Genomic DNA, 26,198 nt, shown 5'->3' with positions numbered 1-26,198 from the left:
TGGGCAAAAAGACCAGTAGAACAGGATAGAAAGTACCAATAGACTCTGGTTATTCAAAGATTTCAACTTTTAATGTGACTGCTAAAATAATTTTTTAAAACCATCTATAATTACCAAATTAATGGAAGAATTTATGGAAAGATTTAAGCAAACTGAAAGGTAAATCAAAAGGAAGTTCAGAAAGAAAAGAAAAACAATAAGGATATAGAATATGTGAACAACATGATTAAGAAATTGGCTTAATAGACATATTTCAGAGCACTGTACCCAACTACAGAGCCCTTTCTTTTCAACTACACATGAAACACTTTAAATCATAGTCGTGAAACAAGTTTCAACAAATTCAAAGGACTGCAGTCTTGCAGAGTATGTTCCCTGACTTATGTGGGTTGTCTAATAAAAATATAACTAGGAATTCCTATTTAGGTATTTAAAAATAACACTGCTAATATTTAGGAGGTCAAAGAAGAATCATGATGGAAATTAGGACATTTTCTGTAGTGAAAATGAAAAGACTCTTATGGATGTAGGTAAAGCCATACTTAAGAGGAATTTTTTTTGCTTTAAATGAATATATTAGAAAAGGAAAAAGTAAAAGTAGTGAGCTTAGTATTCATCTCAGAAACTTAGGGGGAAGGAAGCCAAACAACATTGAAAGAAGGAAACAAAGAGCTGAAATTGGTAAGATAGAAAATACAAAATGAATACAAGCATATAAGTCACCAAAGTTGAGTCTGAAGTAAATTAATAAAACTTGTAAATCCTTCATAAGTTGATCAGAAAGAAAAGAGAGAGAGAGAGAGAAGACATATAATGAAAATCAAGAATGTAAAAAGAGATCCTACTACTGATCTTACAGAAATTATTAAGAGGATATATGAACAAGTTGATGCCAATACGTTTTAAAGTATGGATGACACAAGAAGAAATAGAAAAGCTGAGTAATCTTAAATTTTTCCAGAGAATAATAAAAGCAGATATACTCACCAATTTATGAGACTACTGTAATCTTTATACCAAATAGAAAGATAGTACAAGAATGAAAATTAAAAGCCAGTTTCACCATGAAATTAGATCCAAATTCCCCCTTAAAATTTTAGTAAATGAAGCCCAGTAATATATTTAAAATTTATCCTCAAAGCAAATGGGACTTATTCTGAAAATATAAAACATTTTAATAGTGAAAATATAATCAATATATCTTATTACATTAAAAATTATTAAAGGGGAGAAATTATATGATCTTCTTAGATTAAGAAAAGCATTTAATACAATTAACTATGCATTCATGATTTATAAAAACTTTGCAAATCAGCACTAGAAGAGAACGAAAAGGATATATACCAGAAGCCTACAGAAAACAATATAATGATGAAACAAAAAGCATTTCCTTTCATGTTGGGACTAAAAAGGATCATTCCTATTTCTAGTTATTGTAAGAACTATCCAGTACAGTAAAATAAGAAAGAAATATATAGTAGAGAAATAAATAAAACAATATTTATTTCTAGGTTATATGTTTATGTCGGAAATCCAAAAGAATCCATAGATCAATTTTTAAAAATTAATCAAAATTAGTTAGATTGCTAGCCAAAACAAACAAACAAACAAAATCTAAAAATGGTTTTATTGTGTACCAGCAAAGAAAATAGGAAACTCATTTTAAAAAATACATTTTTACCATAGTATAAAATATTAAATACTGTAAGGACAGACTAATAAATATTTAAGATCTCTGGCAGAAAACTATAGGAAATCATTAAGAGAAATTAGAGAAGATCTAAATTAATGGGAAGCTATATCACTTTCATAGGTTGGAAACCTCAGTGCTCTAATGAAGTTATATCTACCCATCTTGGTCTGTAGACTCAGTGAAGTTTAACCAAAACCCCAAAGACCAGGAATAGCCAAGATACTGTGAAAGAGAACAAGATAGCAGCAGAACTGTTTCACTGCATAACAATATTTAAAGATTTATTCCGATGAAACTCTAATAATTAAAGGACAGTGTGGTACTGGTGCAAGAATGGAAAAAAGACCAGTAGAACAGGATAGCCCAAAGACAAATGGATACGTTTATAGATGTTTATTTATTAGGGAGTAAAAGGAATTCACTGTAAAACAGTATAGGAAGTACAGTCATTTCAATCAGCAGTGCTGGGAATAAGAAAAAAAAATACAATAGGAGAGACATATATCCCCACTTTATACTATATTAAAATTATATTAAAAATTAATTTCAGATAGATTATTGACCTATATGTGAAAATTAAACCAGAAATTTTATATTAAAATATAAGGTAGGAGAATATCATCAAGATCTTAGAGTATGAATAATTTTCTTAGGTCACAAAAAATTCTAACCATAAAGGAAAAAAATGATCAATTTGGACACTTAAGAATAAAAAGGAAGACAGTGGGGGAGAGAACATATTTACAACATATAACCAAGAAAATGTGTACAATATGTTAAAACTTCCACAAATCATTAAGAAAAATGTAGAAAACCCAGTGGGGAAAATGTGTAAAAGATTAGAATAAGTATTTGATAAAGATAAAGTCCAAATGGCTATTAAACACATAAAAATATTTGCAACTGGTCATCTCATACACCAGTTCTTGATCAGGGTACATACCTAGATTGCTGGCTCTATCTTTCTCTCTTCCCTCTCCCTCTCTCTAAAATCAATACGCATATCCTTGGATAAGGATTAATGCTCAACTCCTTAATAATAAGGGAATGCAAAATACAATACTACATACCACTGACAAGCCTGATTATACCAAGCATTGATGAAGGTTTGTAGCAGTAGGAGTTATCATCAAGTGCTGGTGGAAAGTAAATTGGTACATTTTAGAAAACAGGATCTACTGAGTTGGAGTTATTTATTCCCTATGATCCAGAAATATGTGCACCAGGAATCATTAAAGGAATGTTCATAGCAGCATCCTATATAACAAAAGCCTAATATGCAAATCTACCTAACGGCAGAACGACCAGTCTCTGTGACACACACTGACCGCCATGGGGAAGATGCTCAATGCAGGAGCTTCCCCCTGATGGTCAGTGCACTCCCACAGGAGGAATGCCACTCAGCCAGAAGCTGGGCTTATGTCTGGTGAGCACAGTGGTGGTGGCAGGAGTCTCCCACTGCCTCCACTGCAGGTGGGGGGTAAGGAGTGAGGGTCCCAGACTGGGAGAGGGATGTCTGCCAGCTAAGCCCGATCACAGGGGGATCGAACCTAAGCTGGGAGGTGGACATCCCCTGAGGGGTCCCAGACTGTGAGAATGTGCAGGGGACCCCCCCCCCCCCCACACACACACACACACACACAGTGCACACATCTCATGCACCGGGCCCCTAGCTATTCAAAACGATGAACATTGTAAGCAGCTCATTTCCATTATGTAAGCAACTCATATTCATTAACAGTAGAATACATAAATCATGGTATCTAGACTAATAGCCTAGGGCCATCATAACCCAGATGGACATCCGGTCACCAGTAAGTGCATGGAGCACCTCTTGGTTCCTCCCCTGCAAGCCCACAGGCTCCTATCACAGCGAAGCTGGTGGAAGGTGGGTGGGGCAAGGTGAGCCTGTGAGGTCATTAGCCGCTGTCCCAGGGCTGGGCTGGAGGCCTAACGACCTCACTGCTGCCTCAGCACCTGCAGACCAATCCCAGAGAGAGAGAGACTGGGAGAGAGAGGCAGGGCCTGATCCGCAGCCTCCACGGCTGCTGGTGGGGGGGGGGGGGGGGGGGGGGGCAGGGAGGCCTGAACCCTAGCTGCCATGGAGGCTGCGGATCAGACCTGGAGAGAAAGATAGCTGTCAGTGGGGCTGTTCTGGATTTCTCAGAAGAGCCCATGGCTGCCTAGGAAGTGGAGCTTTTGACCCTGAATGGCATATAAACCGACCAATCAGAACCAAATCTGGGTGAACTGCAAGGAGCCAATGGCTGCCTAGGAGGCAGAGCTTTTGACACTGACTGGCATAGAAACCAACCAATCAGAACCTAATCTGGGTGAACTGTGAAGGCAGAACCTAATGTGGGGGCTGAGGAGGGGTTTTAAGGGCAACAGCTATTTGGTGTAAGGTGTAAGAAAGTAGTTCTGTTTTTTAATAACCAGTTTGGCCATATAGTGCATATGGCTGGCTATCAGTCCAGATATAGGGATTATATATTTTTGTCTGCAAAGAGCATCTCCTGCTGAAAAAGGCTCCTTCACCTCTCCCCCTCCCCCCCTTTAAGCAGTCCTATGCAATGTAATCTATACTAATAAAAGGGTAATATGCTAATTAGACTGGTTGCCAAGCCATCTTCTGGACATCTGACTTCCTTCCAGACAAAGCTGTGGTGGTGGGGGCTGAGGCAGAAGCAGTTAGGGGCAATCAGGCCAGCAAGGGAGGGCAGTTGGGGGTAACCAGGCTGGCAGGGGAGGGAAGTTAGGGGCCATCAGACATGCTGGGGAAAGCAGGCAGTAAGGAGAGAGCACTTAGGAGCGATCAGGCTGGCAGGAGAGAACAGTTGGGGGCAATCAGGCCAGCAGGGGATCAGTTAGGGGTGATCAGACAGGCAGGCAGAGGCGTTTAGGGGTAATCAGGCAGGCAGGCAGGTGAGCAGTTAGGAGCCAGCAGTCTCATATTGCGAGAGGGATGTCTGTCTGCCGATTTAGGCCAGATCCCACAGGGGGTCCCTGATTGGAGAGGGTGCAGGCTGGGCTGAGGGAACCTCCCCCTTCCCCCTGTGCATGAATTTCGTGCACTGTGCCTCTATTATTTAGAGAATGTAAAAATATATAGTTAAGAAACGAAATGAAGATATTGAAAAACCAATAATGTAGCCCAGCTGGTATGGATCAATGGTTGAGTGTCAGTCTAACCAGGATGCTACGGTTCGATGCCCAGTCAGGGCACACGCCCAGGAGTTGGGCTTGATCCCCAGTATGGTGAGCAGGAGGCAGCCGATCAATGATTACTCCTCATCATTGATGTTTCTTTCTCTTCTCTCCATCTTCTTTCCTCTCTGAAATCAATAAAAATATATTAGAAAAATAAAGCAAATCTTATAAACATAAAAAGGAAAAAGCCAACACTGGAAAATACATATTGTAAGACTTCATGTATGTAAAATTCAAAACAAGATAAAATTATTGTAGTTTTTAGAAGTGATTATTCGGTGAAACAGTGAAAAGAAGTATGGTTGTGATTGCCATAAAAGTTAGGAAAATAATTTGAGAGAGATGGAGGGAGGGGAGAGATTTGTGACAGGAATGCCCAGAGGGACTTCCTGGATTGTTGGCAATTAAATTTTTGTTTTAAACCTTTGTTCTTTTATTGATTTTTAGAGAGAGACAAAAGGAGATAGATAGCATTCATGAGAGAGAAACTTCAATTGATTGTCTCCTGCATGCCCCACCCCCTGTTGGGGATCGGGCCCATAACCTAGGCATATGTCCTAACTAGGAATTGAACCCATATCCTCTTGATTCCTGGGTTGCTCAACCTCTGAGCCAAACCAGCCAGACTGAATTTCTTGGTTTAGGTTGTAGTTACAAGGTTATTGGTTATTTAAGTGCACATTTTTATACACTTCTCTGCAATGTGGGACTTTTTAAACCATTTAGAAATGATTTTTAAATACGTGTGTGTGTGTGTGTATGATGCATACATATATGCATGGATACATAAGTGCGCATATATATATATATGTATGTATGTATGTATGTATGTATATGTATATATATATGCGCAAAGGGTGGTGATAAAGGTACCATGTTTCCCCAAAAATAAGACATCCCCTGAAAATAAGACCTAGCGCAACTTTGGGAGAAAAAATTAATATAAGACCCTGTCTTATTTTCGGGGTAACAGGGTAGATGTCCTTGAACAGAATGATGTTGATAGGTGTGTGACGGACTCTCTGCTGTAACAAATGCCTTGCTAATCCTCCTTAATAAGGCTATTTAAGTCTCCCAGCTGTGTATGTGTGAGTGCATGTCTGTGTGACAGAGTGATTATAGTCAAACTGTGAGAGGAGAGATCTGTAAACTTTAATCATGACAAATTTTTAATTTTCTAAATGCCTTAGCTCTTATTCTGTAGGGAGAAATTTGTTTTTCATCTCTTTGCTAGTTTGGCCAAAGGAAATTTTTATTATGACCTTCAGTCAATTTTTATGCCAGAGAATTACCTGTAACCTGCCTTGCAATGTTTCAAAATAACGTTTGTATTTGTTTCTCCACCACCACCTTCACTTTTCTTTTGTAACTGTGCAGTAGATTGAATGATATCTTTGAAAACTTATTTCTGGACCATCCTTAACATATCATTCTTGTTTTTCCTTATATGCAAAGGAAAGTGATTCCTACATTTCAGTTGGGATTTTGTATGATTCAAAAGTTGTTATTGTTTTGCTTTTTGTATTTTTAAGGCTTTTTCATCATGGCTTTCTAGTCACTGCACATTTCAAGCCCTAGCATTCTGTAACCAAGGAAACGCCCTACTTTCAGCATGGCACAGTGCAAATGTACCTTTTAAAAAAATATTCCATGTTGAATATTCTATGTATTTGGAAATAATATAAAGACCAGTTTTCCTGCTAGTTTAAAAAACAACAAAACAAAATCCTCAAGTTTTACACATTAAAATTGCCTGAAAGATAAAGTCTTAGGTATAAAAATAAATATTTGTTTCTCCCAAATACTAACCATTGCTGTAGAACTTATACATAAAATAAAATCCAACTGAGAAATAAAACTAGTATAAGTTTAAAGATTGCTGTATAGCAAATGTATTTCTAGGTAGTATTAGGTATATCCAAAGCATTTAGGTGGGCCAGTTTAGGTTAAAATACGAAGATGAATGAGGTGTATATGTATCTACTCTGATGGAGAAGGCACATATGGATGTGAATGTAAAATCTTCAATGATGTAAATTCTATAATGAAAAAGTATTTGTTATTAGGGAGATATAAACAAAATTATTTGATATGGGAGTAGAATTTGCTATGAAGATAAATTTTAAAAATACAACTGGAATGTAAATTCTCTAAAATTTCTTATTTTGTTGATTATCCATCAGAAAGCTTGAAAGTTGTTGTGTTTTTTTTAACCTGTCATGGCAATTTTAAAATCTAGTCAGATATACAGAGAACATAGTATAATGAACTACCATATATGTATCCATCACCCAAAAAAGGTTCAAATTAATAAAACCTGAAGCCTTTAAAAAAAAAAAAATGACTTAAAATTCAGAAAGTTATAGATCTTTTAACTACCCTGGAAAGATAACATTTATACAAATATGAATCCAAATGTACTTGTGATATAGCTTACAATTTACTAATAGCTCTTTACTTTTAAATAATTTGTATTTAAACTTCACTAATAGATATATTCTAGCTTTATGTAGCAGGTATGTGTGTTTTAATTTAGACAGTGTGGGATATCTTATTTATTGACTTTTAAACATGAGCATAAAATATTTAGAATAACAGTGGCTTGATAGTACTTACCTTCAGAGCTGAGAATTAGTTTGTTTAGGAGCTGCCAAACATTGTGAAAGATAACAATTTCAATTAGAAAAATGAAATAAAGCTTCTCTGTATTTAGGCCGCACTGTCAGACACTTTCTTTTGAAACTCAAATCTTCTAATGTGTGTTATCTAAATTATGCGTTTTCTTGGTTTCTTGTAATTCTTCGTAATGGATTGCTTATTCCAGAATTTCTATTTTCATCTCAAGTTTTGATTATTTTGTTCACATTATGTTTTTAGATGCTATTAAACTACAGCTGGTTGAAGCAGGTTTGGTAGAATGTCTACTACAGATTGTTCAACAGAAAGTGGATAGTGACAAAGAGGATGATATTGCTGAGCTCAAAACTGCTTCCGATCTAATGGTTTTATTACTTCTTGGAGGTGAGTTATAATTTATACCAACCAAAGAACATGGGTGCCAGATTCTGAAAAATTTATTGTCTCTTTTGAAAACACTATGTAAAGCATTTTTCATTTTCCTATCTCATTTAATCCTGTTGATGTGATGGTTTTGAAATCTTAAAGGAACATAGAGAGTACTAGAGATAATAAGCCTGGAAAAGAGAGGCTTCACTATTTATGTATGTATGTATGTATGTATGTATGTATTTTTAATATATTTTTATTGATTTCAGAGAGGAAGGGAAAGGGAGAGAGAGATAAAAACATCAGTGATGAGAAGGAATCATTGATCTGCTGCCTCCTACACCCCCCACACTGGGGATCGAGCCTGCAATCCAGGCATGTGTCCTGACCGGGAATTGAACCATGACCTCCTAGTTCATAGGTCAATGCTCAACCACTGAACCTTCCTGGCTGGGCTTCACTGTCTCTCACTATTTCAAGAGCTGTTATATAGAAGAGACGGCTGTGGCACCACAGGACTAAAAGCCAGATAGTTACTTGGGACTTAGACTAGAAGAACTCTAAAGTTTCTTGTCCAGTCTCTACTAAAATGATTCTTATTGTAAAAAAGAAGCATTACTTTTCCCCTTATAAATTCTTTCATTTTTGAAGTATATAGTTTCCCCATTGGCTATTTACTTAGAAATATGGATTTGTTACTCAACATTATTTTCCTCTTATCTGTTTGTTTCATTTACCTCCAGATGAATCCATGCAGAAATTATTTGAAGGAGGAAGAGGTAATGTGTTTCAAAGGGTGCTGTCCTGGATTCCGTCAAATAACCACCAGCTGCAGCTTGCTGGAGCGTTGGCGATTGCAAATTTTGCCAGAAATGGTAAGCATATTGCTGCATCTTTTAAAATTTCCTTTGACATTTCATGTACTAAAACCAAACAGTTTAGAATTGCACGTAATATGTATGTGTACTGCTACCTAAAGTTTTCAGAGATATGAAATATTTATAGTGACTTTCTAACTAATTATATATTTTATGGAATAACACTAAGTTCTGCTAGTTTAAAGATCTTGGAACAGCCCTGGCCAGCGTGGTTCAGCTGGTTGGGCGTCATCCTGTGCATCAAAAGGTTGCTGGTTCGGTTCCCCGTCAGGGCACATGCCAGGGTTGCAGGCTCCATCCCTGGTAGGGGGTGTGCAGGAGGCAGATGGTAGATGTTTCACTCTCACTTCCATGTTCCTCTCTCTCCCTTTCCTTTCCTCTCTCTAAAAATCAATTTTTAAAAGTTTTGTTGTTGTTTTATGAAAGAAAGATCATGAATGTTAATTATGAAGTCATTTGAATACTCGGCAATTCAGAGATTGATAAACTTGAGTCCCATTCTAATTCACATCTGATTTAGAAGGATAGTCTTTCTTGCCTGGTGACTTTATTTTGGATTTAATGATCCGAATTTTCATTGTAGGGTTGTAGTATCTCAATTTGTACTTTTATACCTATAAAACTTAAGTGTGGCTAATTCTCTGGTTTAGGTTAGAATAATTTAGCTTAATATTTTGGAGACACCATACTTCCATATTTATTTCTGAAGTCTGGTGTAGGAATATGAGTTGCTTTTGTGTTTAGTTTGATTTTATTGCAGAATGAACTGTTGTTATATTATAGTGGATGACTTATTCCATTTTCATTTCCTTCTTTTGAGGAACCATCATTAACTCCTTAATGATGGAATTAAGACTGGCAAAAGATTAATAATTGTTTAAGCTAAATATGGGGTATAAATAGTGGTTTATTTTAACATCCTCTGTTTTATAAATGTTTCAAAAATTCTATCATTAAAAAATAACCTAACAGCATTGATAACAAAATATAGAATACTGTCTCAGTCACAGTGGCAGAACTCAGGCATGCTTCACTATTGGTGGACATTTTAAGCATGAGGTTTCTACTTATTTATCTTCCAATATGTTTAAGCTAGAGTGTTTTCTTAATTTTAAAATTCTCTCTATTTTAAGAATCTTTTCATCGGACTTCTCATTCAGTTAGAAAAAAATTATAAATCTGAGGGAGAGTTAGATTTCCCTATGGTTCCATTTTCACTAATGTAGATAATGGGTAGGCATCAACATTAAAAAATATTTATAAATGTTTGTTCAGAGGGAAAAAAATATTTTTTCTTCAGATGGAAATTGTATCCATATGGTAGACAATGGAATAGTAGAGAAACTTACGGATTTACTGGACAGACATGTAGAAGATGGAAATGTAACGGTACAGCATGCAGCACTAAGTGCCCTCAGAAACCTGGCCATTCCAGGTAAGACTGAAGGATGGAAGGCAACGATGTAAGAAATAAAATCTATTGTTTTGGTAAGATTTTTACTTTATGTGCTTTGTAGATCTGCCCTGACCAAGGAAAAAAATCTTCAAATTGTTTACATTTTTTTCACTGATAAATGAAGATAAACTAGTTTTCTGAGATTGTACAAGCATAATCTTGCCTTTGTTCAGATCATTCAAATAATTCTATTACCCTCTGTGAACTCCTAAGAGTTTCATTATATTGTATAGTTACACTTTTTAAAGCATCATCAGTTTAGGTAAGATAATGGCATCAATTAATAGAGCCTCCTAAAGAATGACTTTTAAAGTTTGTATTTTCCTGCAAACATACAATTTTTTAAAAATAGCCCTTATGTGTCCTTTTGGATTAAAGACTTAAGCCATGGAATCACATTATCATTGGAAATAATATAGAAGATGATTTAAAATGTTCTTTTATTCTACTTTCTAAAATTAAATTTCTAGTTAGGTAAAATAATATAACTGTATGAAGATATAATCTATATGAAATTAGTTTGTTTCATATAGCAGATGATGTTTATTAATTATTGTGACATCTATATTAACACAGCTGGTCAAAAACAGAGGTAAAAAACAGAGTTGAGAAATTGTGCTTTCTGTGAATAGAAGGCAACATTATCAGGTTTCCTTTACAAACTATTTAGGTAAGTGTTTAGAGGTTAGGTTTGATTTTGTATATTATGCTCCTATAGACAAATGGGATATAAGATTTTTTTTTTAAATAGAAAAATATAAAACATAGGGCCTTAGAGATAATAAGACTCTCAATAAATGTTTATTGAATTGAATGATTATCATCAAGAATGCTAACACCATTTTAATCATGGCCTTTTTTTTTTCCTCCCCTCTCTTTCTAGTTGTAAATAAAGCAAAGATGTTAGAAGCTGGGGTCACAGAGGCAGTTTTGAAATTCCTTAAATCCGAAATGCCCCCGGTTCAGTTCAAACTTCTGGGGACATTGAGAATGTTAATAGATGCACAAGGTAAAAGAAATGCTTTCCCAAGATGTTCTTTTGCTATCACAGTCTCAATGTGCCTCTAGTGAAAAAGGGCTTGTTTTCAGCTTTCAGAATTATGTAATCATAAAGATAAATAGCAAATGAAGACAAAAAGAGATTGGTTTTAGAACCCATTTATTAATTCTCATGCTTGTTATAATTGGCTTTAAGTGGAAACTACATGGCTTCTATTTGCAGTTCCTGATTTTTTTTTTTTTTTTTTTTTTTTTTTTAGCATTCCATACCCATTTTTACCTCATCTTCAAAATCATCATGTTTCAATATAATGACATTTTAAAAATTTGCTTTGCAAAGAGGGAAATCATTTTTCTGTGTACAGAGACAGCAGTGAAACCTTGGAATGAATTATGTTTATTTACATCTAAATTTCAAAACTTTTCTCTATTGATTCCTTAGAGTCGTCCTAAAAATTCTTTATTATAGTTTGACAGAGTATTAACAGACTACCAGGCTGACCTGGAAGCATATGAAGCTGCTTTCTTTTATATTTTTGTACTGAAGTCCACAACTTTATAGGAAAGGCCAAATAGTCCTTCAGATATGGGACACTATGTTTGCAGTTCCTGCTCTAATAAAATTGTGTTGTTTTTTTAAGCATGTAATTTTCTTGCATACTCTTTATTTCAGTTGATTGCCTACCAGTGATTCATTCCTTTGTGGTTTGCCTTCTTTCCAATAGCAGAAGCTGCTGAACAACTGGGAAAGAATATTAAGTTAGTGGAGCGTTTGGTGGAATGGTGTGAAGCTAAAGACCATGCTGGTGTGATGGGAGAGTCAAACAGACTGCTCTCTGCCCTCATACGACACAGTAAATCAAAAGTAAGTTCCCGAAGAAACCTTTCACTAAGAACATTTGAGTGGCATTTTTGTAAAACCGATATTGTAGATTGTACATCATAAGCTTGAGTTTTTTATGAATTTATCTGTAAATACATTAATCAAAAGTTCTGAAAATATAGTAATTGAAGATTGAGCTTTTTAATTTTGTTGTATTCATAATAGGTGAGAGTAGAGTTTTGGAGTTAAACAGAAATGAGTTCATAATTTATCTGCTCTATTTACTTGGTCAAGTGTCTTCACCTCTAAGTAAAAACTGGGCTGTTCCCTACCTGTGAGTGTTGTGAGGATGATTCAGTGAGATCACATATAGAATGCTCAGTTGGTACCTGGTTGACTGCAGGTACTCAGTAAATGGAGGTTGCTGCTGTTACTATTTTTACCGCAACTACTACATTGGACATTGATGCTGATAATGGTGGTAGTAGTTCAAGCTTTTTTCTTCATAATGTAATGACTCATACAGGACACTCAAATTACAATGAATTGACTGATTATAATGCAGCTTCTTTATATTGAAAATTAAGGTTTATAATTCTGTGATATTTATTTGTTATAGGATGTAATTAAAACCATTGTACAGAGTGGTGGCATCAAGCATCTAGTTACCATGGCAACTAGTGAACATGTAATAATGCAGAATGAGGCCCTTGTTGCTTTGGCACTAATAGCAGCTTTAGAATTGGGTAAGTACCCTAGTGACAAACTTATTTTCTTTTATTTTTATCTTGGATAAAAGGAAGCACAGGAGTGGAATAGAAGTCAGAACCTTGCCGGGACCGGTTTAGCTCAATGGATAGAGCGTCGGCTAGGGGACTGAAGGGACCCGGGTTCGATTCCGGTCAAGGGCATGTACCTTGGTTGCGGGCATATCCCCAGTAGGGGGTGTGCAAGAGGCAACTGATCGATGACTCTCTCTCATCGATGTTTCTAACTCTCTATCTCTCTCCCTTCCTCTCTGTACAAAATCAATAAAATATATTTAAAAAAAAAAAAAAAAAAAAAAAAGAAGTCAGAACCTTGACTAGAAGCATTTTGCCAGTGTGTGTTTGTATCTATATATGAGTATATGGAAAACCATATTCTACAGATTGTCACCACTGCTATCCCTTTTGGTTGTGTTCTTTTGGCAACATTTGCTTTAAGGTTAGTTAAAGTGTTATCTCAAGTTGTAAGCAATTAGGGAACATAGAACTCGTTTTTAGCAGGCCTCAGAGAAATGAAACCATTTTTATAATGCAACAGGCTTAGGGTTTTCTACTTTTCCAGCTATCCAGGCCTTCCATCTCTACCACTAAATTTTCTGTTGCTAATCTTCTGTTATCTTGATTTCTATTGCTTTGTGGGGGTGGGGAACCTTTTTTATGCCAAGGGCCCATTTGGATATTTATAACATCATTTGAGGGGCCATACAAAATTATCAACTTAAAAATTAGCCTGCTATATTTGGTCAATTAACTCACCTCTAATGTCTTGCCAGGCCAGACCAAATCAAATGATTTTGTGGGCCTTATATGGCCCTTGGCCTGGACTGGACATTCCCCTCTCTTGCTTTATACCATTGCCTTCATTTTAATTTTCACCTTCTATGTCATTCTTCTGTGTGTTTTATATTCAGAATTCTCCAAATACAGTGTTTAAATTATGCAGTTAATGTCTGTCTTATAGCATATAGCTTCCCTGTTGGTCAGAATTGTTCATGAGAAGCTTGCTCATACACATTTAGCTTATGGGTAGCCACCTTTGTTTTAGGAACCAGCCTCTAATGTAGTCAGCTGGGGACAGTCAGTGTCACATGGCCTGTGGGTGACACCTTGGGCTGCCTTACACAAAGGAAGACTCTACTTAGTGTCCTGTCCAGTTCAAAGCATTGCAGGTAAATACTATGATTTTTTTCCATTGAAGATTTATGTGCATAATCCTCACACTGGGGAAAGTGAACCCACCAATCCCTCTCTCAGGAAGGAAAGGCCAAAAGATACACATGGTATATCTTCCTCCAGTGTCACATTTATTCATATGTGGGGTATAGGAAATTTCTATTTTTGTCTTCTTACAGGGTTGTGAGTTTTTTAAAAAAAATCATAAGTAGGATGTAAAATTTTTTGAATTTTTTATTTTATTTTAATCTTCATCCAGATTTTTATTTTTTATTTATTATTATTATTTTTTAAATAAATTTTTATTGTTCATATTATTACAAATGTTCCTTCCCCCCTCCCCTCCATTGCTGTCCTCCACCAGGTTCCCACCCCACCCTCTGCCCTTTCCCCACAGCCCCATTGTCCTCATCCATAGGTGCACTGTTTATGTTCAGTCTCTTCCCACATCCCCTTCTACCCTTTTCCCCAAGAATCGTCAGTTCACTTCCCTTCCATACCTCTGATTCTATTATATTCAACAGTTAATATTGTTCATCAGATTTTTTTTTTAATTTCCTTGGTTTTTAAATTCACTTGTTGATAGTTATGTATTTGTTGTTCATAATTTTTATCTTTATTTACTTTCTCTTCCGAAAGAAACCCCTTCAGCAGTTCATATAATTCTGGTTTAGTGGTGATGAACTCCTTTAGCTTTTTTTTTTATTAGTGAAGCTCTTTATCTGACCTTCGATTCTGAGTGATAGCTTTGCTGGATAGATTATCTTTGGCTATAGGTTCTTACTATTCATCACCTTGAATATTTCTTGCCATTCCCATCTGGCCTGCATGGTTTCTGTTGAGAAATCAGCTGACAATCGTATAGGTGCCCCTTTATAGGTAACTACCTTCTTTGCTCTTGCTGCTTTCAATATTCTCTCTTTGTCTTTTGCTATTGGAATTTTAATTATGATTTGTCTTGGTGTGGTCCTCTTTAGATTCCTTTTGTTTGGAGTTCTGTGCGCTTCCTGGACTTGTAAGTCTAATTCTTTCACCAGGTGGGGGAAGTTTTCTGTCACTATTTCTTTCAGTATGTTTTCGATATCTTGCTCTCTCTCATCTTCTGGGACCCCCATAATTCTGATGTTGGTTCGCTTGAAGTTGTCCCAGAGGTTTCTTACATTATCTTCAATTTTCTGGATTCTCTTGCCTTCTAGCTTCTGCGGAGGAGTGTCTTCTGGCTCTTTATGTTCCAAATCTTTGACTTGATTCTTGCAATCTTCCATTCTGTTTTTAGGACTCTGTATAATATTTTTTATTTCAGACAATGTATTCTTTATTTCTTGTTGATCCCTTATCATTTCTTGTTGATTCCTTATTAATTCTAATTGATCCCTTTTCATATCCTCATAGGTCTTATCGATCTTTTCAAAGAAATTCTTGAAAAACCTTATAAGCATAGATTTGAACTCTATATCCAGTCTCTTTTTGTCCTCCATTTCTTTCACAATGATCTATTTCATCTCGGCATTTTCGCAGCTTCCCTAATGGGGCGGGGTTTCAGGGTGGAGCCTCCTACAGCTTTGGCTTTTGTCAGCCCCGCCCTATACTGCTCCTGAGTCTCAGGGTCCTTCAGTACTCGTTGCAAGCGCCTCTGAGAGAAAGGTGCCCTCGATTTTCACCTGCTACCAAATAGTCTAGGCTCTCCCCAATGAGCCCGGTATTGGGGTTCAGCTCAGTTGAAAGTGGGGTTGGAGGTGGCTTTCGGAGCAGTCTGGAGCCCCTGTCTCCTTCCCGCCAGGGCAATTCCGCGGCACAGCCAACCGTCCCTTCTCTGCGCACAATGTGCGCGCCTCCGGGACCTCCTTTCGCCGCTCCCCTGGGGTTCCACCTTACAGCCCAGTCTCCCTCTGGATGAGCCTGGGTCCCCGGGGTCTGGCCTAGAACTGGGGTTCAGAGCAGTCGGAACTGGGGCCCAGCACAGTCAGAGCTTTTATCTCCTTCCTGCTAGGAAATGCCAGCCAGGCACTCAGCCTCCCTCCTCTTCGGCTCCGTCCTCTCAGAGCGTGCGCAGCATGTCTCCGTACCTTAGGCTTTTACAGCTCCTCCGCTCTTCCTTCTGGTTTTCTCCTTGCTTCTCGTTGTAGAATTTCCAGTCAGTCGGCTTTCCCGTAGTTCTGGGTAATGTCCATTTTATATTTTAGTTGTATTTTATTGAAATTGTTAGTGTGCAGCTGTGGCTAGGTGTTTACCTGTGCAGCCATCTTGGATTCTCAAAAATTTTTTGAATTTTGAAGATAAAAGACTTCAAGACAATGTATGCTTACTCTCAGTAGTTGTTGAGAGGCTGTGGAGGTCAGTTTGAGTTCTAGCCACGCCTGTGATTTCCACATGGTTTGGGTAGATTATGTGAGTTGGTCTAGAATCCAGACCTCTTTAAAGGATGGAAACTAGGATGGAGGAGTAGGAGTTGGTGAGGATGTCGCCTACCAAACTGGGTTCAGAGACTGACTTTAAGTGGCTTAAAATACAGGAGCATTTTCAGAATATCCTTGGCCTTCCACCCTGGGATAAATCTGGTTTTGTGCCAGGATCTTCCAAACAAGCTGTAATTTTGAAGCTTCTTGATAATTTAGCATTTGCTTGGATCTGGTCACCTTCCCATAGAACTATATAAAATGACAATACATACATTTTTTAAAAAAAATTGTTTCCTAGGTTCATTGAGCTTAAGATATAAAAATAAACCTATACTATCTTTTCATACACAACCTACTTTGAAAACTATATTTTCCAAGCTATAAAGAGATCTTATATTTTTTAAATAAATAATTATAGATTCACATGCAGTTTTTAGAAATACTACAAAGATATTCCTTGTATAGTTGGCTTACTTTCTCTCAGGCTAAACATTTTGCAAAACTAAATAGTATAATATTCTAAACCATTGATATAATTCACCTACCTTATTTAAATTTCCCCAGTTTTACTTATACTCCTTTATATATGTGTGAATTTTTTATACAGGTGTTTTTGTTTTGTTTTGTCTTTTGCATGTGTGGGTCTGTATATCTACCACCACAGTCAAGATACTGAATAAGTTATAAGAAAACAAGGATCCCTTTATAACTACACTCACCTGCCTCCACCCCTACCTCTCATGCTGCTCCTAACCCCTGGAAAGCACTAATCTCCCTTCATTTCTAAATGTTTTCATTTTTTAAATGTTATGTAAGTAGAATCATGTAGTATGTGACCTTTTGGAATTAGCTTCTTTTGCTCAGCATAATTTCTTAAAGAGTCATCAGATGTGTCTTGTGTCTCAGTTTTTTATTGCAAAATAGTATTCCACAATTTGTTTAGCCGTTCACCTATTGAAGGACATGTGGACTGATTGCAGTTTGAGTCTTCAAAAAATAAAATTACTGTGAACATTCACATATATGTGAACATAAACTTTTTTCTCTAAATGCCTAGGAATGCAATTGATGGGTTCTATGATAACTGCATGTTTAATTTTTAAAAAAAATCAAATTGTCTTTCAGAGTAGCTGTAACATTTTACACTCATATTGCCACTGTATAAGTGTTTAATTTTCTCTGCATTCTATCAGCATTTGGTGTTGTCACTACTTTTTTATTTTAGCCATTCTGATAGCTACAAGGGATATCACATTGTGGTTTTAATTTACATTTTTTAAAATGTAATGATGTTGTACATCTTTCCATGTCCTTATTTTCAATCATATATTCTTTGGTAAAATACCTGTTTATCTTTAGTTTATTTTCTAATGTTTTGAGGATTCTTTATATATTCTAAAAGTTTACACTTCAGTTTGTGATCCCCTTTGAGTTAATATGTGTATAAAGTATGGTTTAAGTCAGGGTTACTTTCTTTGTAGCTGTCTAATTTGTTGAAAAGGTTCCCTTTACTCCATTGAAATGATTTGAACATTTGTCAAAGATCAGTTGAGCATATTTGTGTGGGTCTATTTCTGGAGTCCTATAATCAGTTCCTATGATCTATGTATCAATAAATACAGCTCTATCTTGACAACTATATAGTGAGCCTTAATATCAGATAGAAGAATCTCTCCCACTTCATTATTTTTAATCAAGATTGTTTGCCTCTTCTAGGACCTGTAACTTTTCATATAAATTTTAGTATAAGCTCATCTATTTTTATAGAAAACCCTGCTGGGGTTTTAATAGGAATGAACATTCTTTATCGCTTAAAGATAAATACAACCTAAAGTACATATGGAGGAAATTATGTAATTTATAAGATTTGCTTTAAAATAATTTGAGATGTGTGAGAATAGGTAGATGAAACTAGAGATAGATGAAACAAGATTGACCATGATAATTTATAAAGATGATAGTGCACATGGTATCGTTATACTCTCTTTTCTGCTTTTGTATATGTTTAACAAAAGATTTTTAATTGCTTTACTTAAAAGGAATGTTTTAGCCCTGACCAGATTGGCTCAGTGGATAAAGCATCGGCCTGTGGACTCAAGGGTCCCAGGTTCGATTCAGGTCAAGGGCATGTACATTGGCTGCGGGCACATCCCCAGTAGGGGGTGTAGAGGAGGCAGCTGATCGATGTTTCTCTCTCATCGATGTTTCTGACTCTCTGTCCCTCTCCCTTCCTCTCTGTAAAAAAATCAATAAAATATATATTTTTTTTTAAAAAAAAGGAATGTTTTAATTCTAAATATTAGTTTAAACTTAAAACGTTTGCTGAAATTTAGCTCTATTTTTTTTTTTAATAAAGTCTGAATTTAGTATCATATGTCTAGATCATTATTATTTATCAGTCCCTTTTGGAAAGTTTCATATGATCAGTTTATAGAAAAGGAAGCAATGTTTACTCAGATTGTAGTGGTTCATAAACAATGAATATAACTGCTACTTTAATTATTTCCTATTCTAGACACTGCTGAGAAAGATCTAGAAAGTACTAAACTTGTACAGATTTTACACAAACTGCTAATAGATGAGAGAAGTGCTCCTGAAATAAAATATAATTCCATGGTTCTGATCTGTGCTCTCATGGGATCCGGTAAGTATTTCCTCTATCATTTGATTTCTATCCATCAACATATGTTTGACATTATTAAATACAAAATAATAGTAAATGGTGGCTTTGGGTTTAAAAAACATTAGAAATTAGTTTATGGATGTTATAGCATTACTTTTACATTGAAAATATTCCCAAAAGGTTCTTACTATAATAAATTTTTAAAAGCCCACTATATAGCAAATATAAGCTAAATCAGTATTAAAAATCAATACCTGTAAGTTTCATCAACCTTAAAATATTTTATATAAAGAACAAGTTCTGATTTTTATGCCATGATATTAGCTAAGAAACTTTTTAAAGTAATCATTGGCATGTCTTGTGGTATATGTTCCATGGACAATTGAAAAGAATGTGTCTTCTGCTGTTATTGGGTGGAGTATTCTTTGAATGTCAATTAGATCCTTTGGTTGGTAGTGGTGTTGAGTTTCTGTATTTCTGACTGACTAATCATTGTTGAGAGAGGAGTGCTGAAGTCTTCAACTGTAATGATGGATTTATCCATTTCTTCTATCAGTTCTATCAGTTTTTGCTTCCCATGTTTTGTAGCTCTGTTGCTAGGTATATTCAACTTTTAGGATTGGTGTGCCTTCCTGATGGATTGATCTTGCTACCATTATGTAATGTTTCTGTCTCTGATGATTTTCTTTACTTAAAATCTACTTTATCTAATATTAAAATAACTACACTCCTATCTTCTTTTGAATAACAAACACCCTTTTGGTTTCAGTCTGCTATATCATTATATTTGAAGTTTAAGACAGCATATTGTTGGATTGTATATCTTCTGTTTTGTCGGTATATAGTATTATATTAGTTACATTAGTTTTAGGTGTATAATATAGTTATTTGACATTTTTATACCTTACGATGTGATCATCTGCCACCATGTAAAATTATCAATGATTATATTCCTCTTCATCTTTGTTCAAATGTGAATGCTAGGATGTTATCCTAACAATCTCTTATACTTTGTTACACACCCTCCTGGCTAACCATCCTTTTGATCTCTGTTAGTATATTTGTTTTGTTTTTAGATTCAACATATAAGTAAAATCATACATTATTTATCTTTATCTGACATTTCTTTTTCACTTAACATAGTAACATCTAGGTCCATCCATATTGTCACATAATATTTCATTGTATATAAATATATCTTTATCCATTTATCTATCAGTGAACAGCTAAATTGCTTCCATATTTTGTCTATTGTAAGTAAAGCTGCAGTGAACATAGGGGTACATTTTTTACATCATTTCTAATTTTTCAATTATAGTTGACATACAATAGTTTATTAGTTTCAGGTGTATACCCCAGGATAAGACATTCTATAACATATTAAGTGGTCATCCTGGTAAATCTTATACCTATTTTACACCGTATATAATTATTAGCATATTATCAATTATATTCCCTATACTGTACTTTACATCCCCATGACTATTCTTTTATTACCAATTTGTTCTTAACCCTTTCCACTTTTTCATCCAACTCCCTCCCATCTGACAAACCACTAAAATGTTCTCTGTATCTATGTTTATTTATTTTGTACTTTAGATTCAATTGTTGATATGTATTCATTGCCATTTTATTCATATTTATCTTATTTTTTTTCTTTTTCTTCTTAAAAAAAGACCCTTTAACATTTCATGTAATACCAGTTTGGTGTTGAACTCCTTTAGCTTTTTCTTGTCTGAGGAGCTATTTATCTGTTCTTTGATTCTAAATGATAGCTTTATTGGTTAGAGTGGTCTTGGTTATAAGTACTTGCTTTTCATCACTTTGAATATTTCTTGCTAATACTTTCTGGCCTGCAAAGTTTCTGTTGAAATCAGTTAACAGTCTTGTGGGAGCTCCCTTTAGGTAACTAGCTGCTTTTAAGATTTTTTGTCTTTAACATTTGACATTTCAATTATGATATGTCTTTGGGTTCATCTTGTTTGATGCTCTCTGCACTTCCTGTACTTATATGTCCGTTGGTCTCTCTATATGTCTTTATACCAGTACTATACTGTTTAATAATTGTAGCTTTTTAGTAAGTTTTGAAATTAGGAAGTGTGAGACCTTCATATCTCTCTCTCTCTCTCTCTCTCTCTCTCTCTCTCTCTCTCTCTCTCTCTCTCTCTCTCTCTCTCTCTCTTTTTTCCCCCCAGGCTTGTTCTGGCTATTTAGTCTCTTGAGATTCTGTGTGAATTTTATATGGGTTTTTCTATTTTAACTAAAAACATTGGTTCTAGTTTTATACCTCAATCTCATTAAAGTAAGCCATCAATTTGAGGAATGCTGATTGCTTTATACTTACTGGATCTCAGTCTTTCCATGTAGTAGTTCTCAAAGTCTTACAAGTCCTAAATTTTCCTGTAATTGAGGTTAAATAGAATAAGAAAAGCCAGAAAAAGGAAATTTAAAAGGGAGCCTAGTCTCATAGAATTTATTGAATGGATGTAAAATATAACCTTTTCTATTTGCCACAAAATTAATCTGAAACAGATCTAAGTCACTAACCTTCATATTTGAACTATATAACTAAAATCTTGAGATCACACAATGAGTTCTGTTTAATTATAACTCATTACCCTAATCACCCTTAGACCATAAAATGTGACATCTGATTTATCTTTATATTAATGTGGCAAGTAAAGGTCCTCTGATTTTATTTATTTACTTATTTATTATTATAACACATCTCTAAAGATTATCTTTCTAGGCTAAAATGGTATCTTTTTTCTAGTTTTATCTATCATCCAAATAAACATTTTGGATATATGTGTCTGTTATATTGATTTTTGTCTTCCAGAATCTCTACACAAGGAAGTACAGGATTTGGCTTTTCTAGATGTTGTATCCAAACTTCGCAGTCATGAGAACAAAAGTGTTGCCCAACAGGCCTCTCTCACAGAGCAGAGACTTACTGTGGAGAGCTGAGAACTGCCCCTCCCTGATAATGGCATCGTCCTATCTCTGGTTTCTCCTTTGTCCTCCATCCGGGTGCCTCTTCTGCTTCGTTCTCTTCCGTATCACTTGTGCATGCGTGTAATGTTGCAATACCAATCGAAGAACTCTGTAGGTACCTGCCTAATAAGATTTCTAAACCCATAGTTAATGTGAACATGAATTTGTCAAAAACAAGTCTCCACCCATAACTGTTCTTTTGTATTCCTGTTGCTTGAGCTACATTAAGTAGAATGTGCATGTTGTAGTCCTATGATGATGTTAACTTGGTACTACATACTGACTTGCTCCTCACACTTGGTAAACTACATAATAATGTACTGGTAAATTAGCAAAAAACAAGAATGCAGCAGGATCTGTCTAGCTTATTAAAGATGATATTGAATAGTAAAAATAGCTCCTTTTTTTTTTTTCTTTTTTTTTTTTCGGTGCTTGGTAAGCACAGTGACCAAAAAACTGTATGGCTTTTCATTCATTAGTCTTACCTACCAATGTCAAACTCATGGTACCTAGAGTTAAATAAAATCCAGTGCTCTAACTCTTTACCCTATGGTTTCTCCTTCTTCCTAACTATGTAGACTCTTGAAACTGCCACAATCTTGGCCAAACTTCCCTGGGGTTTTTAATTTCATGGTTAATTGGCTGTCATCAGTAACCTGATGTTGAAAACATTTGTAGTTTTCAGTATGAAACTACAGGGCTGGAATCCCTTTTACACTAGTACATCTTGGATTTTTGGCTATATTTTATATATATATGCAGTTTCACTTTAGAACTTTTTCACCAACTAATCAGGGTTGTCCAACACTTGTCTGTAAAAGTCACTTTGGCATTTGTTTTCAACTAAGGAAACAAATGTAGCTCATTGGAGACTGGATTTTTTCCCCCCGTTTTTCATCATTCAGCATAAAAGCAAGAGGTTTCCTCTCATAGTCCTTTTAAATCATATTAGAACTAGCAGGACATAGGAAAGCATTAAAAACCTTTGTCTAGATTAAAGGAAGGAAGCAGGTTATAAAGCCATAGTAGCCAGTTCAGTTCATTCTGCAGGTGGCCTCATTCCAGTGGCTTTTAGAGTCCCAACTCCACTTCCCACAGGGAACTGCAGATCTTAAAGGCTCTCAGGAAAGGTGACAGCACCGGCACCCAGGAGAGGAGAAGACCTCCTTGGAGAACCATAATGTACTCTTCACTGCCACTACCACCACCAAATGGATTGTTAGAGCTTTGAAACACAATCTTTGTAAATTAATCAAAGCGTCCCTGTACATACCTGCCTTCTCCCTGGGCCCAAGTTTGACAAACAATGGCTGAGAGGTAGAATAGGCTGCAATGTGGAAGGACTGCAGAACAGAATGGGCAGCCAGGGATAGCGGCTCCTTCCTCTCCACATGGTGTACCTCTCTAGGTGATCAGAATTGGACTTTGGACTCTGAAACAGCTATAATCCAAGAAAGTTAAAACCCCAGTGGAGATAAAGAACCCTTTGACTGAATATTCCCCTGATGCCCAAGAAAGGGACTGCTATATGCTACACTTACTGCAAGAAGGATCTTGTTTATTGTCTTCTCCTGGACTGGATAGTGGACTATATTTTATTATAGTTTTGAAAGACATCTGTAATGTAAAGACTGTCCATATTAATAACTAAATAAATAAGTTGTATATCAAACCATAGTGATGGCATCATTTGGTTTGTTTGTATAATTTACTTCTATTTCCATCTCCTAGAACAGTGCTTTACTCATTGTTGGTGCTCAGTAAATATTTGTTGAATGAATTCCGATTTCCATGAAACTTCCATACTGCCCAAGAAAATTCTAGATAGATTTCTAGAGAAACTGAGATTTAGATAATTGTCTGACTTCAGAGTTTTGTGGGGTTTTTTTTTTTTTTTGAAGGTAGGATCCTTCCCCATTATACAGAAAAACCTCAGAACAGAGGCACCCACAAATCATAGATTTGAGAGGTGCCATTCTCTGTCTAGTACCAGCAATCAGTTTGCTGATATGCTAGAAACTCCTCTCCAGCAAAACAACATGCAATTCAAATCAGCAGCTGTTCTACAAGACACAGAAGCCTGTGCCCTTACGGTGACAGAGGTTCCCCACACTGGGTGGTGTGCTGCTATGCCATGACAGTGGGTAGGAGCCCACAGACAGCACAACCTTTATCTCCTGTATCTCAATGGAGGCCACCTTTAGCTTGCTGCCCACTAAGAGTGCTTTCTAAGGGAGAGAATGCAAAGCTTGAATTACCACCTTGTGCCAGGACTAGATCACAGATGAAGAGCAAAACCAGAAATGGGAGGGAAGAAGATGGGTGAGTGAAATGCACTAGCATGTATTCCCACCCTCTCTCCCCACGGCATTAGCTCCTTGGAATCCTGTTAACCCTCGCCCAAACAGCAACCCCACTCTACTCAAAGCAAAATGGTCTAAATACTGGCCCACAATCTAGTGTTGCCCTTGCTAAAACAGGTTTTGAGCATATTGATAGCCATGGCGATGTGGAACAAAATTCTTCAGTTCTAAAACGATTTCCTCTTGAATGGAATGGAATGCCGCTCTCAGATATAAGCATTCACGTGAAGTGTTCTGAGGGACCCTGCATGTGAACATGTGAAAAAGAAACGCTCTTTGGTATCATGAGAAGGTTTATTATCTAATTCTGCTGAACACAAGGGGTGAATATGTGAATTACCTTGGTGAGCGTTACCCTTTATATCCAACTGTTAATAGAATCAGGTAAGTTTAAAAGCCACTTCTAAACTCTAAGACATAACATTAGAATTATACGAGTGTCTATTAAAAAGCACCTAGTGATTTTAGGGATGAATCTTCATAGCTGTAGCCAGGAAAACAGGATTTTTTTTTCAAAGATGAGATCTTATTTTCTGTGCATCCATGTGTAATTATATATTGTGAAGCTTCATAGATGCGTGTTTTATAGGTGTGTCTAAGATGTGCTAAACACTTTTAAAGTGTGATAAGTACAAAAAGTAAAGTCTTTGGATGCTGTCTGATGTGTATCACATCCTGGTTCTTTTCATCACCAAATACCTTACTCTCTGGGCCTGTAAGGAATTAATATGATGAGTTTAATGTTCCCTACTTGATTAAGATGAGTTTAATGATCCCATTATTAATATGATAAGTATTAATCATCTTAATAATGGGATCATTAATATAAAAACCCTTCTCAGGGTTTTTGTGACAATTGAAACTTAGCTGTTGAAGGTAAAGTTGGATGGAACTGTGATACCTTATGGCCTAACCTACACTCCCCTGTCCCCACTGCAGGATTCCCAGCTAAAGGAACTCAAAGAACAGCCAAATGGGAGACAGAGTGTCTATTAGTAGTTTGAGGAGCACCCAGTTGTCGATGCAGAATGTAGCCCCTTGTGTCCTTCCCCCAGAGGCTAAGGTGGTCAGGTCTACGGAGCAGGCCTTGAATGTAGGTCCCCACCAGCACTTCTTTTTCCTATCTCTTCATATGTCAAGTGGGAAGAACAGTAAGTAGCTCAGTATTGTCACTAAGTCAATATAAATAAGGCTATGAGTTTTTTTCTCAATATAGAAACAGAATCCTCCTTCCCATTTTCCATGCTGCCCAATTACTTATCAGTATATATAAAATATACTTTTTTTATATACATACCTGTTCATGTATGTTTTTTCTTACATTTAAATGGTATGTGTTTTGCATGAAGGCAGATGGTAGTGAATCCACTGGTGACAGCCTACTTGTCATTATGGTTCTTGACTAGACAGGCTGATGTTGGAGGTTTCCACAGGTTACTGCTCTTTATATGCCATGAATGCCCAGCTACAGTATTTGAAGGGGGGAGGGGGGGGGAAATGAGTCTTGAATAGAATTTATGTTCCTTTCTAAATTTAACTAATTTTTATTTCCTTCTTAATTGACTTTTAAAAGTTTATTTCCTTATCCACACTTTGTTTCTGCCTAGAAAACAAATAAAAACATTTTACCAAAACTTTTTAGCTATGGCTACAGAGATTCTAATCTAATGGCATGTCAAAAATGGACCATATTCTCCTATTTATAACACTAGATAGGAACTTAGTATAATGACAATTCATTCATTATAATTAGACCAAACTTGGACCATGTACCGTATTTTCCGGCGTATAAGACGACCCCCTAATTTTACAGT

At 36.1% G+C, this 26,198-nt stretch overlaps 1 protein-coding gene across 14 annotated transcripts in view; it reads left to right on the top strand.

The window, feature by feature from the left end:
* Window positions 1-25,535, top strand: part of RAP1GDS1 (Rap1 GTPase-GDP dissociation stimulator 1) — a 114,503-nt gene extending 88,968 nt beyond the window's left edge. For 10 of the 14 annotated variants that reach the window (XM_036411013.2, XM_045570625.1, XM_036411038.2 and 7 more), the window contains 8 exons: window positions 7,781-7,924; window positions 8,653-8,784; window positions 10,088-10,222; window positions 11,127-11,252; window positions 11,968-12,107; window positions 12,685-12,811; window positions 18,920-19,048; window positions 21,867-23,698. In XM_036411013.2, coding sequence (XP_036266906.2) covers window positions 7,781-7,924; window positions 8,653-8,784; window positions 10,088-10,222; window positions 11,127-11,252; window positions 11,968-12,107; window positions 12,685-12,811; window positions 18,920-19,048; window positions 21,867-21,994 — 1,061 coding nt within the window. In that variant the 3' untranslated portion in view covers window positions 21,995-23,698. Of the gene's footprint in view, window positions 1-7,780; window positions 7,925-8,652; window positions 8,785-10,087; window positions 10,276-11,126; window positions 11,253-11,967; window positions 12,108-12,684; window positions 12,812-18,919; window positions 19,049-21,866; window positions 23,699-25,439 lie in introns of those variants that run through there. The other 4 variants (XR_004983140.2, XM_036411004.2, XM_036411020.2 and 1 more) reach the window with 4 other exon arrangements.
* Window positions 25,536-26,198: the final 663 nt, after the last annotated feature.

The sequence above is a fragment of the Pipistrellus kuhlii genome, unplaced genomic scaffold, assembly GCF_014108245.1.
Source record: "Pipistrellus kuhlii isolate mPipKuh1 unplaced genomic scaffold, mPipKuh1.p scaffold_m20_p_1, whole genome shotgun sequence".
Classification (NCBI taxonomy): domain Eukaryota; kingdom Metazoa; phylum Chordata; class Mammalia; order Chiroptera; family Vespertilionidae; genus Pipistrellus; species Pipistrellus kuhlii.
Note: the sequence above shows the minus strand (reverse complement) of the source record. Positions and strands in the feature narration are given on the sequence as shown.